The sequence below is a fragment of the Neofelis nebulosa genome, chromosome 13 (assembly GCF_028018385.1).
Source record: "Neofelis nebulosa isolate mNeoNeb1 chromosome 13, mNeoNeb1.pri, whole genome shotgun sequence".
Taxonomy (NCBI): domain Eukaryota; kingdom Metazoa; phylum Chordata; class Mammalia; order Carnivora; family Felidae; genus Neofelis; species Neofelis nebulosa.
Genome location: NC_080794.1, coordinates 55965686 through 55980149, shown reverse-complemented (window position 1 = coordinate 55980149; position 14464 = coordinate 55965686). Strand labels below are relative to the sequence as shown.

General features: G+C 43.8%; 1 protein-coding gene across 1 annotated transcript; it reads left to right on the top strand.

Moving 5' to 3' along the window:
* Positions 1-536: 536 nt before the first annotated feature.
* ANKRD1 (ankyrin repeat domain 1) lies at positions 537-10057 on the top strand. Its single transcript, XM_058697137.1, has 9 exons — positions 537-751; positions 1426-1605; positions 2497-2634; positions 2764-2871; positions 4336-4434; positions 5989-6087; positions 6296-6394; positions 6533-6631; positions 9191-10057. The coding sequence occupies exons 1-9, from the start codon at positions 725-727 to the stop codon at positions 9299-9301; spliced, it is 960 nt and encodes a 319-aa protein (XP_058553120.1). The 5' UTR covers positions 537-724; the 3' UTR covers positions 9302-10057.
* Positions 10058-14464: the final 4407 nt, after the last annotated feature.

Here is a 14464-nt window from a genome sequence, read left to right as displayed (position 1 = left end):
CGTAATGTGCTAATTATGGCCAGTGACACCATGAAATAAAAGTGCATCACTGAATGCTTTCAATTTCTTACAATGATGGTAAGATGGCATGTCATGGGGCCTTTTTAGCCCCAGACATCACTCCAGAGAATTCCAAACAGATATAGACAAGGGCCATTAGAACCCCGGATCCTTTCCTCTCAGACTGTTTACCCACGAATAGGATGTCCTGAAGCAACACTTCCCCCAAGTGAAGTGTTGATAAGTCTGGTTATCAGCAAGATATTATTGGCAGTGTGATATGCAGGGCATTTACATTTTCTTGATAGGGTTAGTCATATGAAAGCTGACAAAGAAGGAACAGGAGCAGTGCTGTGGTGCAATAGCAACAGACAGCTGTCCCCTGGCTTCTCGATAAATAGATGGCTTGCATTGCTGAGCGGTGTGGTCACCGCCAAAGGAATGGCCCTCTCACATTTCTTCCTGATTCACATATTAAGTGGGGTTACTGGTCATCCCCTCCCTCTTCGGCTTCCCAGACACTGAGTCTGGAATGAAAATTCACCTGCCTCTGAGTTGGCCACGGGTGGGGGCCGGGCTGTTACTTGGGTTCCCAGGTTGGAAGATTATCTCACCCAGCCCTCTCTATATAAGCTGGCCGGGGTGGAGGGGCTCGGCAGGGCCGACTCAAGGGATTCATTCCACGGGGGAATAAACACACAGACAAACCGAACCTCAGGCAGACATGATGGTGATGAAGGTAGAAGAGCTGGTACGTAAGACACGTTATCATTTCGCAGCGAAAATCCGTTCGGTCTTGATTTGTATTTGAAAATAGAAATGTCCTTTTATTCAGGCATGATGCGCAGGGACTCTGATGTCATCTACGGAAAATGGTTGGCTTATGTGATGAAATAAGTGAAACTGGAAAAATGGAGCTGGTAGTAATGAGGTCTCTATTTCCGATTTATTATCTTCTCCTTTGGTTTTCTTACCAAAGCGCAGATTCACAGGCAGGTATGAGGATGCCTCAGGGAAGAAGTTTTACTGTGAGGATATGTCTGGAAACTTTACAACTCAAGGCCAAATGTCATGGAGGAATTGGAAGAAATTATGAATGGAGGAATTTTAAATAATCACGGAAGAATTTTAAATAATCATGGAGGGGTGGCAGTTTTCCTAGGAGAAATGGGATTGAGTGGGTTCAAAGTGGGTTTAAACATATCAACCTAATCTAAGCCTTGATTTAGCTAAAGAGGACGATCACCTGAAGGTAATCCTAGAATCCTGCCGCAGTGTGTCCCAGCCCGGGATCTGAAAGCACATCTCACAGAGGAGGCTGTCACCAGCCAGGGAGGACCAGAGCCCTCCTGCAGCATCCTCTTCGAAGAATGACTCCAGGACAGATCTTGCTGCTTCTGACACTACAGTTTTCTTCCCTCATAGGTTACGGGGAAGAAGAACAACAGCGGAGAGACTGGGGAGTTCCTTCCCGAGGATTTCAGAGATGGGGAGTATGAAGCTGCTGTTACCGTAGAGAAACAAGAGGACCTGAAAACACTTCCAGCCCACTCCCTGAGCCTGGGGGAACAGCAGTGGAAGATTGAGAAAGAGCGAGAGGCAGAGGTAAGGAGATTCCCTGGATTCCACTAATGGGAAGTTGGGGACGGGACAGAGGAAAGAGGTGCCAGGCAGGAAGGAGAAAAGAGAGAACCAAATAAAAGCAGCCGTTCCAAAGATGTTTTCTCCGCCAAATTCAAATCCATAAAGAGGCCACTTTTATAGGACAGGTTGTAGGAACTAATTCTTTAGCAAGACTATGACCTCTGGATTCCAAATCAATGAGAGACTGTTCTATGATCATCTTCTGCTTGAAAGACTTGGAAAGAGAAACATGTCCAGTGACTTTCTGATGTCATACACGGTCTAGGTAGTCCGAAGCAAGAGAGACCTCTTTTTCTCAGTAATGTGGCTTGTGGTCCATGAATCATTGTTTGGCTGCGTTTACTATCTGTGTTGACAAATTCTGTGTTGCTGGGTGAATTTGCATCGCTTACTAATCGCAGAAAAAGCATGCATTAGTTAGCAGTAGTCCCAGGACAGTCGGTTTCTTACTAAGCCACCTGAAAGAGATTGGCATTGATATTTCAGGGCTTAACGCTTACTGTTGGATTCTTTTGAGTTAAATAAAAAAGTCTACAGAAATCTGGGGTTTGTTTATGGAAAGGGTTACAAGATCGTCACTTATAGACTAGATCCTATCTCCAATTAGTCAAAAACTACAAACAAGAGATACGAAGGTGAAGGCAATTAGCTGAAAGATTAGACCCCAAACACTTGAGTAAGAAGTCACTAAGTCAAAATCAAAGATTAGTTTTAAAGTTGTTTTGTTTCTTCTCTTTTTTTGCTCAAACTGTTCACATACTTCTCTCAGACCTTGCACAATTTTGTTTAGGCACAACCAGAATGCCTGTCAGTAGAACTCACCATATTTTGAAATATGGATTTCTTTTTTAGCTCAAGAAGAAAAAACTAGAACAAAGATCAAAGCTTGAAAATTTAGAAGACCTTGAAATAATCATTCAGCTGAAGAAAAGGAAAAAATACAGGAAGACTAAAGTTTCGGTCGTGAAGGAACCTGAACCTGAAATCATTGTAAGGACTGTCTGCTTTTGGTGGTACTACACGTCTGGCATTATGCTACAGGGGAAGAAATATCTGTGGAGGGTTTGGGCGAATGCTGGAAAGCTCGCGGTAACTCTCACGTTATTTTTTTGGCTTTAGACGGAACCTGTGGATGTACCTAGGTTCCTGAAGGCTGCCCTGGAGAATAAGCTGCCAGTAGTAGAAAAATTCTTGTCAGACAAGAACAATCCAGATGTCTGTGATGAGGTAAGGCTTACACAAAGCGCTGCAAAATCCAGCTCATTAATTTTGTGTTTCTTATGCTTAACTTCAGCCTTGCTAACATGATGCCAAAAACCAATCCACCTGAAACAGTTTCCCCAGCTGTTACCACATATGCGGATAGCATATTAGGATAGCACGGCAGTCCAGAAAAAAGAGGCTGGATTAGCGCTGTGGATTGCATCTTTTTTTTTGGTACTTCTGACTGCTTTTTCAGTTTGTCTAGAACTTTTTATATTCCTGGGATAGTCTTTTAATAAGGCAGGGCCAACGAATCCCTTTTGGAGAAATACATAACAGCATCATCTTTTTTTTTTTTTTAATAACTTTTTTGTTTATTTATTTATTTTGAGAGAGAGAGAGAGCATGTGTGCAAGTGGGGGAGGGGCAGAGAGAGATTCCCAAACAGGCTCTGCACTGTCAGCTCAGAGCCTGATATGGGGCGCGAGCTCACAAACCACGAGATCATGCATGACCTGAGCTGAAACCGAGAGTTGGACACTTAACTGTCTGAGCCACCCAGGCACCTCAGCATCATCCTTGATTGGACCCAAACACATCAGCCTTACACAAGGAATCTGTGGACTGGAGTTCAAGTGGTGGCTCTTTCACTACTTGGCTATTTGATTTTTGGCAGCTAATTTGCTTTTTCTAGACCTCAGTTTCCTTATCTGTAAATAGAGCACACTGGAGTGAATAATGCCAACAATTGTTCTAGGCCAAATAGGCTATGAATCCATTCATACAAAGCCTTCTTCTACTCCTTTTTGCATCCTTTCCTGGCTGGAGAATCATTTCAGGAGGTGAACTAAAAATGACTCCTCCATTTTTTTTTAATTGTTTTTTAATGTTTATTTATTTTTGAGGGAGAGAGAGAGAGAGAGAGAGCGCGCGAGTAGGGGAGGAACAGAGAGAGAGGGAGACACAGAATCAGAAGCAGGCTCCAGGCTCTGAACTGTCAGCACAGAGCCTGACATGGGGCTTGAACCCACGAACCACAAGATCATGACCTGAGCTGAAGTCAGAGGCTTAACCCTCCCCCCAATCTCTTAAAAAAGAATTGAATGCTTTTTGATATTCAACCTAGCAACAGTCCCAGATGGAAGAAAGCCATCTGATCTGCATGGCAAATTCTACACAAACAATGAAGGCACAGAATTCAAGAAAGGGAAATGTCAGCATGTAGGTAGTTTTGAACTTTAAATTCATATCCCTCCACATAGACCTCTGAGGGCTTAGAAATGTACCTGTAGGAAACTCAAACCTCATTTGTAGGATAATTGTTCTAGTTCTGCAATTTTAGTAAATTTGACATTTCTAATTCCAAAAGAAGCACTCGAGTTTCTATTAATTAGGTCACTGGAGTCCCCAGCTCCACAGCCCTTAGAAGGATTTATGCTCATTTTTATATGCATCGCTGTCTCTCTTTTTAAATCTCTATTCTGACAGTATAAACGGACAGCCCTTCACAGAGCCTGCTTAGAAGGACACTTGGCAATTGTGGAGAAGTTAATGGAAGCTGGAGCCCAGATCGAATTCCGTGATATGGTAAATATATTTCTTTGTTTGGAAATGAGCCAAAATAAGTAGACTATACGAAAGCTCGTGAAAACCTACAATGAAAACCGGGGTTGATTGGATTGAAAATTGATCTGAGAGAACAGGGCGAAAGCTCATTTCTCCATACAAAGGGAAGTTGGGAGATGGGACTAGGTCATGTGGAAAGTATTTTCCATACATACTGAAAAGCAGAGGAGTGTTCCAGGGAAAAGAAGGAAGTGAAAGCCTCTGCACGGAATTCAATATCCTCATCAGAGAGTTGGGTCAGTATCAAGTCAGTAGCATTACTGAGAAGTAATACAGTCAGCACTTGCCTCTCAGTGTCCCTGTCCTTCCATTATCCACGGCAGTCTGCTCATGGCCCCGTGGCTGCCAGCAACGTGTCAGAATTCTCTAGCTGTACACCTTATATGATAGATGCCATCAGTGAGGTTGGGGGCTAAACTGCCTACGGAATGAATTGCATCTATGGAAAGTAGCTGCTATTCAGACCTCAATAACTCAACCACCGTGATTTCTACAAAGACCAGCAGACAGCATAGTTCATGAACTGCAGATTGAGCTGGGAATAGGCTTTATTTATTTAAATGCAACTCAATTTGACTTTATAGCAAAGTGGAAAAGGGATATTAAAAAAAAAAAGTCCAAAGAACTTGAACGAAATTGAACCCAAAAGACGAACACACAGAAGAACAATAAAAAATAAATAAAGTTTGCATGAAAAGACGCTCAAATTCTTGAGTGTGTGATTTGGAAGGCCAGGAATATACCAGAGTGGGGAAGAGGGCAGCTCCTAAGAGTAAGGGCAGTGTGCAGTGACCACCGGCGGTGGCAGCTGAGTTACAGAGGCTGTGCTGGTGCAGATGACAGCAGACAACCAGCAAGAGATGAGACAAAACAACAGGGACACAGGAAGAGGTGACAGCTCCAGATTAAAATCTTGGAAGGGACTACTTGCATTCTGCCAGAATTTTAAAATGCATTTGTCTAGAACTTCTGAGTCTATTTGGCAAAAGTGGCTGAAAGTTCCGGGCAGATGTGGGTTTGAATATCTATTCTGATACTTGCTAACTGCGTTTCCTCGGGCAAAAAACTTGACTATTTGGGAGACTTGGTTTGCTCACCTGCAACATGAGGGCAGTCACACCTGCTGGGAGGACCAACCCATTGAAAGTGTGTAGCACCTTTCTGGCAAGTGGAAATTCTCCAAAAGTTGTAGTTTTCATGCTTTTACCAAAAAGAAAAAAAAAAAAGAAAGAAAAAAGATTTGTTAGATTTGAGTTTTCTAACGATGCAAATACATGCACACAGATACACACATAGGACTGCATACACTCACGTCCACACACGTCCAGTTTAGCGAATGCATCTGGCCAGAGCCTTCTGCTACAATACTTAGAATTAGCAACCCAGAGGGGGACAATCCAGTGTCACCGTGGATGCCTTAGCAAATCGGGTATTTCTGGCCCTCAGAACCAAGCACTAATTCCTCTGACCAGTTCTTCTTTACATTAAGTCGCACCCCTTTACCTTCTGCTATAGCTTGAATCCACAGCCATCCACTGGGCAAGCCGCGGAGGAAACCTGGATGTCTTAAAATTGCTGCTGAACAAAGGAGCAAAAATCAGTGCTCGGGATAAGGTATTCCTCCTCTTCTTGCTCCTCCCCTCCACCACCTTCCTCCCCTTCCCCTTTCTTTCCCAAAGCCACCTCACCGTTTGGGTCAGCTGGAAGCTCAGGCTGTGTGGGACACCAGAGTGGCCACTTGTCCCCCTCCCACATGCTTTGGGGTCTGGGATGGCCTCTGTCCCCGCACCCAGCGAATCGGTTGCATTCTTCAATTTCCCAGTTGCTCAGCACAGCACTGCACGTGGCGGTGAGGACCGGTCACTACGAGTGTGCAGAGCATCTCATCGCCTGTGAGGCGGACCTCAACGCCAAAGACCGAGTGAGTACCTGGGCCAAGCTCCGCCTCCTGCAACTTCGTCCCTCACTTATCTGGAATCCCTCCCCAAGCTAGGTGCCCTTGTGGGACTCACTTCCTGGCCTCAGGTCCACCTTTAGCCTGTTGACTCTGCTTCTCTAGGAAGGAGATACCCCTCTGCACGACGCCGTGAGGCTGAACCGTTACAAGATGATCAGACTCCTAATTATGTACGGGGCTGACCTCAACATCAAGAATTGTGTAAGTACCTGAACTAAGCCGTTCCTGCTTGGGGGCTTTCTTCTTAACAAAAACATATCTCATGTACTTGAAAATAGTCCCACAGCTGTAGGATTTCAGGGTTGGGGGCAGCCTTTTGATGTTTAAATGCCCTGTAACAACGTTGCTAACGTTGCCATGAAGACACTGCTAACCTTGGCAAGGTCACCTGGTCAGAGATGGGTGTAGCCCGCCATGACTGTTTTGGCGCTGGTATAGTGTCTGGTGATTCTTTTAAAATTTGGTCTTGAAAATACAGGTCAAATTGTTCCCTCTCCCAAGCCCAAGCCCAATCTGCCTTGGCCACCCCTGGCTGAGCCAGGCCTGGGGTAGTCAGGTATAAAGACAGACGCCATTCCTGAAGTGGTAAAATTCCACATTGGTCAATGTGGCCAAGAGCCAATGAACTGAAATTAATCAAGATCTAATAGGAGTAATTCTGAGTAGTCTCCCCCACCCCCACCCCTTACAACAGCATGCCATGCTACCCCTTTCTTCCAAGGCTAGACATGCTGTTGCCTATATTTTTGAGATAATTTTTATCCATTCTCCACTTTGGTTTATCTGCATATCCCTCAAAATAATTTCCTATATTTAGGCCCTGAAAATGCTCGTATAAGTCCCTTCTACAAGTACGTGTTAATTTAGCTTCATCTGCAAGCCAGGGAATAGAACCAACTTTTTCTCATGGTCCCAATTTCCAGACAAACATCATCTAATATAAGCTTTAAAAATACCTCTGAGAGGAATGGATATAAATTACTAAAGAAATAATTTGAAAGATTTGGTGGAGAATCACTTTACAAAGAAGGAAAAGAAAACCCCAGTCATCATATACTGTGAATAATTTCTTCCCCTTATTGTGTTACTATGAGACCGAGAGGAATATTTTATCATTAAAAAAAAAAAAACCCCACAAAACTGTCTCGGTGATAAGAACAAAAGATAAAAGCAGTAAATAGAGACTGCTTGGATGGGATTAATAGTAGGCTCCCTTGATAGTGAGATTGGTCTTATCTAATAATGTAAATAAATTACCAGAAAAAGAGATTTAATGAGATCTCTGAAACTGCAGAAAAAATGATTTCGTTTAGGCAGTGAGACACTACCAGCAGAAAGAAATAGCGTACATATTTGGGGAGACTGTGTAAGTAGCTAGAAAATTAGGAGATAAATTCTAACAGAGAAGAGTTGAAGGAACTCATGGAAGAATAGCCCAAAATATACCAACGGTTCTGAATTATCAGACCACAGCATAAGCGCCCAGAAACGATTAATGTCATTGGCCCAATGGCTGGATGTTGCCCAATGGACCTGTGAGCCATTGGACACCATCTTGAAGGGAACTGGAAATGACACACAATACATTATTCTATTGTTGTCCAAAACTCCGCCATCACGTGTCTGTGAGAGTGTTTCTCAAGGAAGATGCTACAGAGGTGGGAAGTTCCAAAATCAAGGTTACAGGGCCACTAGTTCAAATAAGTACATGGCAGCAGAGCACCTAAATTACTTAAATGGCGGCTGCAGGAGTCTGTGCACAAAACTTTAAAGGGCTTGTCCCTAGCCCAGTCCATTGCTGCTCTGTGGATCCACAGGGATCATGCTACCAATTCTTCTGATTTCTTCAGAGAGCTCACAAAGTCAGTTGGGAAATCTAATTTCCAACTGTTGCCAATTATGTCCAGCTTTTAAAAAAAAATCTAAACTCTGGTTGGGCCCAAACAAAACAGGTCTCTAGACTGATTTGCATCTCAAAGCTGCCAGTGTCTGAGTTACCGTCTCTGAGTTAGAGAGACTTCCAAATGAATAGAGGTGGAAAAATTTGAGACTTCTCATATTTAAAGGCAAGAATTGAGAAGTGACATGGTTTTCCTTTTTATAAATGTCTTGAGACACATGCATAAGGGACAAGGAATTTTGGTCTCAAAAGTTACTTCCACACTGTTGATGTCACCTCCAAGAAAAAATGAAATTTCCTGGGAGATCCCAATGTAACTTCTGAGCAGTTGTGAAAACTCTACCTCTCTGAGCAGTAATCGCTCTGAAGGGTACCTGAGGACACCAGCCAGGGTGTCAAAGCAGCTCACTTACCACCAGTTTTTATCAATTGGGAATCATTTTCCAAATTGATCGGAACTGGTTGTTGACCACCACTTCCCCGTGCCCATTCTGCAGGATCCTGAAGATGCATAGAGCCATTTTGTGAATTTCAAAATGACTTTGCATGCTCTTGCCATTTACTACCTAGGGACCAGGGATTTTTACCCAAACCTGGGATAGTCCCACAGGGAAAAACAACAACAACAACAACAACAACAACAACAACAACAAACATTACTAATCTGAAATGCCAAAAGCATTACTGTGAGAAACAGTGAAGGGCTGATTTGAATATAAACCGCAAATCACTCATAGTGGAAAGCATAAAACAGTTCAATAAAGCATACACCTATCCATTACCTCATTAAACACACAGAGGATGCGAATTTATAAATGCCTCCCATCTGGAAGTCAAATTTCCTCATGTATTTTGATTAGGCTGGGAAGACCCCGATGGATCTGGTGCTACACTGGCAGAATGGAACCAAAGCAATATTTGACAGCCTCAAGGACAACTCCTACAAAACCTGTCGCCTGGCCTCCTTCTGAAGGAAACCACGCCTCTTTCATCGTTGTTCACTGGCATTTTGAGGGCACGGCCCCAAAGAAGAGCAACTAGTCATAAAACCCAGCTTCTATCCACCTGTTGTAAAGCTGCACCTAATGAGGTTTTGAGAAAGCACGGGGCTAGAGGTATAGACATGTCCCTTAGTGAAGCACACTCTATTTTTATTTGTTCCTGGTTATTTATTTATTTATTTACTTCGACACCGCTGATACTCAGATCCTTCACAATCATCCATTCGGTGAGCAAAGCTTCATTTGTATAGAACACTTCAGATCCTTTCCGCAGATCTTGAACCATGTTAACGAGCAATGTGGTCAGTGTCTACTTATGTGCGCCTCGCTCATGGAAGCTATTTCAAGGTGTTTTTAAAAGACAAGGGTGATTATTGCAGCCCTCTTTTCTCCTGAATTTTCAATGCTGAAGTTCGAGGCAACGGAAGGCATGACGTGACAGGAAAGGAAACCGTAGAATGAAAGGGATTCTGTGAGAAGGATGGTAAAGCCAATTGTTTTATGCCTGGGTCTGGTATTTCTTACCAAGTCACATGTGGTACCAAGGTGAAGAGAATGTTGTGAGTGTAAGGGGTAGGGTGTAGTGGCGGGAGTGGACCGCTGGGCCGTGCAGAGTTGAATCTGCTCGAAAAAGATGAAAGGGACTGCGAAGTGTAAATGTGTAAATGTATATTATGTTGTATGTCTATTTTATATTCATAATAAAAGCAAATTCTGAACCTCTAAGTACTTCTATGAGTGTGGTGGGAAAGAACCAGATGAAAAAGGCCATTTCGGTGAAGTGTTTTTTTCTCTTCCGAGTTTTTCAAATTAGAAATGTCCTGTGAAATAGGACCTCTCAGTATTTAATGTGTACACAGACCGCCAGTGGTCTAAGCAAGACCACCTTGCTAGAATGCAGATTCTGATCCATCCCGTTGCGGGCAGGGCCTGGGACTCTGCATTTCTGATGAGCTCCCAGGTGATGCAGAGGTGGGGGTACACCACAACAGCACGTAGAGCAACAAGGCTGTGAAAACCATCGTCAAGATACAGGGGTGTTCCAGAGTTCTTTTGGCCCCAGTGATGGGGAGAAAGAGACCCCTGGTGGGCAGAGTGATTACTGCAAGCTAAACAAGGGCTCTTTAGGAAGTTCCCATCAGGGCTAATCTGGGGTTTAGTGATTATTGTGGACACCGACTGTTGGTGTCAGAGGCTGCCCATGGGGAAACACACCTTGTCAATGCTATTTGACCTTCGAGGGGAGCCATTTTGTTGCCAGATGCTGGACCAGGTGCTAAGACCTGTGATGAGAAAACCAGATGGTCCTTGTCCTGCCTTCCTGGAACAGATGAATATTAAAGAAATAATCCCAGAAATATATAGGAATGGTCTGAGGTAAGTACAGCGAAATAAAAAAACAGAGTCCTGTGAGAGTCTCAGCTGCAAAGGGCAGGGATGTCTACAGACTTTTCAGGGGAGTCTGAAGGATAAACTAAACCATGCAAGCCCAGTGTTCCAGACAGCAGAGAGACACAGGCAAGGGCAAGGTCATGGGAAAAGTCTGGCCCTTTAGGAAATGTATGAAGGCCAACGAGAAACGCTGGTACTGGTACCCCTCCCTTCAAAAACTCATCCCAGATGGGATAACTAACACACGGCCTCAGCTTTGCCTCTAACACTGAGAGTGTGTACTCGCACCGTCCACAACCAGGTGTCCCAGTTAGCTGGTCATGGGCACCTAAGTTGTGAGGACAGTCTGAAATATTTTTGGGTCTTTTGTATCTAGTCTCCTAACCTCCAAGGGCATCAGGAGCTTCAGTCCCTCCGTTGTCTCCCTCCCTCTCAATCAATCCCCTTTTGCCATCCCTCTGCCCTCCTGCTAGGGTCCTGGCTCTAACTAGTCTTGCCTTAAGGCTCAGCATCCTCCCATTTCTTCCTAGTAAAGCACCTACGACGAGAGTCACAGTTCTCTTGCTGGTACTGGTGTCTCCCACAGCATAACTTAGTGAGTTATCATGTGACCAAGTTCTCTATGATGCCTTCAAGTCCCCCTCCCTGCCAGAGCTGGGAGGGGAGAAGAGGGTAAGGGTTGAAACACTTCCGTGTCACCACAGTGAGATTTCCAGTAGCACAGAGGCAGAGAGCATGAGAAACAGCATGGGTAAGTCCCACTGGAACAAGGCCAGCTCAGTCACCTTCTGTTAATGGAAAAGATAAACGCTTTAGGCAAAACTTTCAAGTTTCTGTCACACAGGTGGTCAACTTGTAAGCTCCTCCTCTTCCCACCTGACCCAGCTCCTTGCCCACAATCTGTCTCTCGTCTTGTGTTTTCCTCAGTGAAGGGAATGTCCCGTTGACCGACAGACTCCTGCTAGTTCTTGATTCTCTTTTCTTCACCCCTCTCTTCCAACCCACCTCCAAGTCTTCTTACCAAGAATCCTAAGCAGCTCTGTAGTCTGCCCACTTCCCCCATCCCAGGAGCCACACGTTCAGACGGCCACAGTGTCCCCCGGATTACTCAAATGGCCCCTTGCCCAGCTCCTGGCTTCTGGTTCTCTTCCCTCCAGTCTGTTCTTGAAGTTTCGGCCAGAGTGACTTTGCTAAAATGCAAATCTGGTCAAGTCATCCTCTTTAAAATTCTTCAGTGGCTTCCCGTTTCCCTTAGGATGAAATGAAAACTCCTTAATGTTTTCAAAAATCCTTGAAATCTGACTGCTGTTAACTCCCTATTCTCATCTATTTCTCATCACTTTCTTAGCTAAACTCTGAATTTCAGCTCTGGAATTATCAGTTCTTACAAAACCCAGGCACTTGGTTTTCTGTTTTCATATACTGTGCCAGCTCCCTGGGAGGCTCTCCTTCCCACCCCACCCTACCCCACCATTTCTCCTCATTCCTCCCCTTCGGGTTAGCTGTCTTCTTTCCACAAAGCCGTCCTTGACCCTTACGTCCACTGTGAGTCCCCCACCCCCACCTGGGTTCCTGTTGAACTTTGTTTTTAGTCCAGTGGTGTCTTACATCTATGGGATTGCCTTTACCCGTCAAGGGGAAAAAATCTCTCTCCCCTTGAGGAAGTAATACCTACTCACCATGTATTAAGCCAATTAGAGAAATGAATAATGAAGAAAGCAAACACCCCCAATAATCCTTATTTCATGCTATTTCTGTGCACATTACACATAGGCACTGTACATTTAGTTTTGTAACTTTGGTTTCAATTGAACAATTTAGTCTACACATCTATATAGATAGTATCCTTATGTTTCAATTTACGATGGATCACTTAACTAGGCCTATATTGGGCATTTAGGTTGTTTCCATTTTCCCATTATTTTATTTTAATGTTTATTTATTTGAGAGAGAGAGGGGGGGGCAGAGAGGGCATTTCCCATTATTTTAGACATTGTCCAATGAATGTCCTGATTCAGGCACCCTTTACACCTAAGCAGCTATTTCTGAAGAAATACATTTGTAGAAGAAATTTCCCCCAAATCATGAAGTTTCATTTTATACATTTTTATCTTTCTTTTTTTCCATTTTTTTAATGTTTATTTATTTTTGAGAGAGAGAGAGACAGAGTGTGAGCAGGGGTAGGACAGAGGGGAGACACAGAATCTGAAGCAGGCTCCAGGCTCCGAGCTGTCAGCACAGAGCCAGATGCGGGGCTCAAACTCACAAGCTGTGAGATCATGACCTGAGCCGAAGTCGGATGCTCAACTGACTAACCCACCCAGGCGCCCCTAAATTTTTTAGTTTTCAACCTGATGAGCAAAAGATCTATTTTTGGTGGATTTTCCTTGATTACTTAGAAAGTTCAGCAGCTTCATGTTTATTGAGCGTTTTTCTGGTTCAATCTTTGTTGCATTTTCTATTAAGTCAGGTTCCCTGGAAGCAGCACTTGGAATGAGGTTTCTTGCGTAAGTGATTTATTGAGCGTGCTCTAGGAAGGCAACAAGGGAAACAGGACAGGGCAGAAGAAGAAACAGGCAGAGATGTGCTTTCAAGAGAAGTCTCTCCTCAGCCTTATCCCAGCTCAGGAGCATAAATCATGCCACAGAGGCCAGAAAGCCGGCTGGGAATGCCCTGCGTCAGGCATTGGCCTCGGGCCAACTGCAAGGGGTGGGGGGTGTAAAACCTCCCAGGCATCCCTGGGTAAGGTAACTTCTATCAGCCCAAGGGCAACGCTCTGGGGAAGAGTGAAGATCAACCATTAGTGCCCAAATCTGAAGCAGCCGGAGGAGGGGTACATCAGCCTGGTCAAAGGGACCTGTCGGACACTAATAGCATTTATCATGTTGCATGTTTTTTAAAAACATTTTTAAGCTTTTACTAAGGATGCTAGACCTCTCTGCTCTATAAGATGCATTATAAATGCACTTTCCTAGTTGTTTGCACGTTTCTAACAGAACATTATATTTATATGTAAATTAATCAAGCTTCGCATTTCTGGCTTTGATGACCTCATTTAGGTTTCTTCCAACCCAAGGTTGTTTTAGACAAAAAATGTACTCACCTTTTCTCTAGTATTTTACAAGTTTTTTTTTTTTTTTAAATTTCTTTAATCCGCTTGAATTTAGTGTGGTGTATATTGGGGCGAAGATAGGGATTAGGCTTTTTCTTTCCTAAATGATAGAACAATAGCTGATACTTAAAGAGTAGGTAATTCTGTCGACCGATCCTCCTTGGAGCCTTCTACAAATATAAATCTACTTACCCCTTGCAGTAGCACCACAGGTATGAAAATAGATGAAGAAAGTGAGGCACAGAGTGGTTATGTGATTTATGCAAGGTCCCAGGCACTAAGTACCAGCAAGTTCAGATTTTAACACAGGCAACGTCTCGTCTTTGCACTTACTTGGTATGCCGCGCTGCCACTCCCACATAGGGAACCAGTTGTGCCAATGCCACTGAATTGAAAAGTCCCTCATTTCTTCTTACATTTGGAGTCATTCTGAACTCCCGACTCTTTCATTGATCTACATGCATTTTTGCACCAGTCATGCAGTTTTAATCACTAGGGTCCTGCTGTACGCTTTAGTATCGGGGCATACAAGTCCCTCCCAGTGTTTTTCTAAGAAACTTCCTAGCTGTTCTCATATTTATTCTTTCAAAATGTAGTTTAAAATCCAAATGTATACAGAAGCAAATATA

What these genes read in the sequence shown, in the direction of transcription:
- ANKRD1 (XM_058697137.1), top strand. Translation starts at nt 725, where the DNA reads ATGATGGTGATGAAGGTAGAAGAGCTG. An exon ending in AACCTGAACCTGAAATCATT is followed by an intron (nt 2,635 to 2,763) that starts GTAAGGACTGTC and finishes TTTTGGCTTTAG; the next exon opens with ACGGAACCTGTGGATGTACC. An exon ending in AAATCAGTGCTCGGGATAAG is followed by an intron (nt 6,088 to 6,295) that starts GTATTCCTCCTC and finishes TCAATTTCCCAG; the next exon opens with TTGCTCAGCACAGCACTGCA.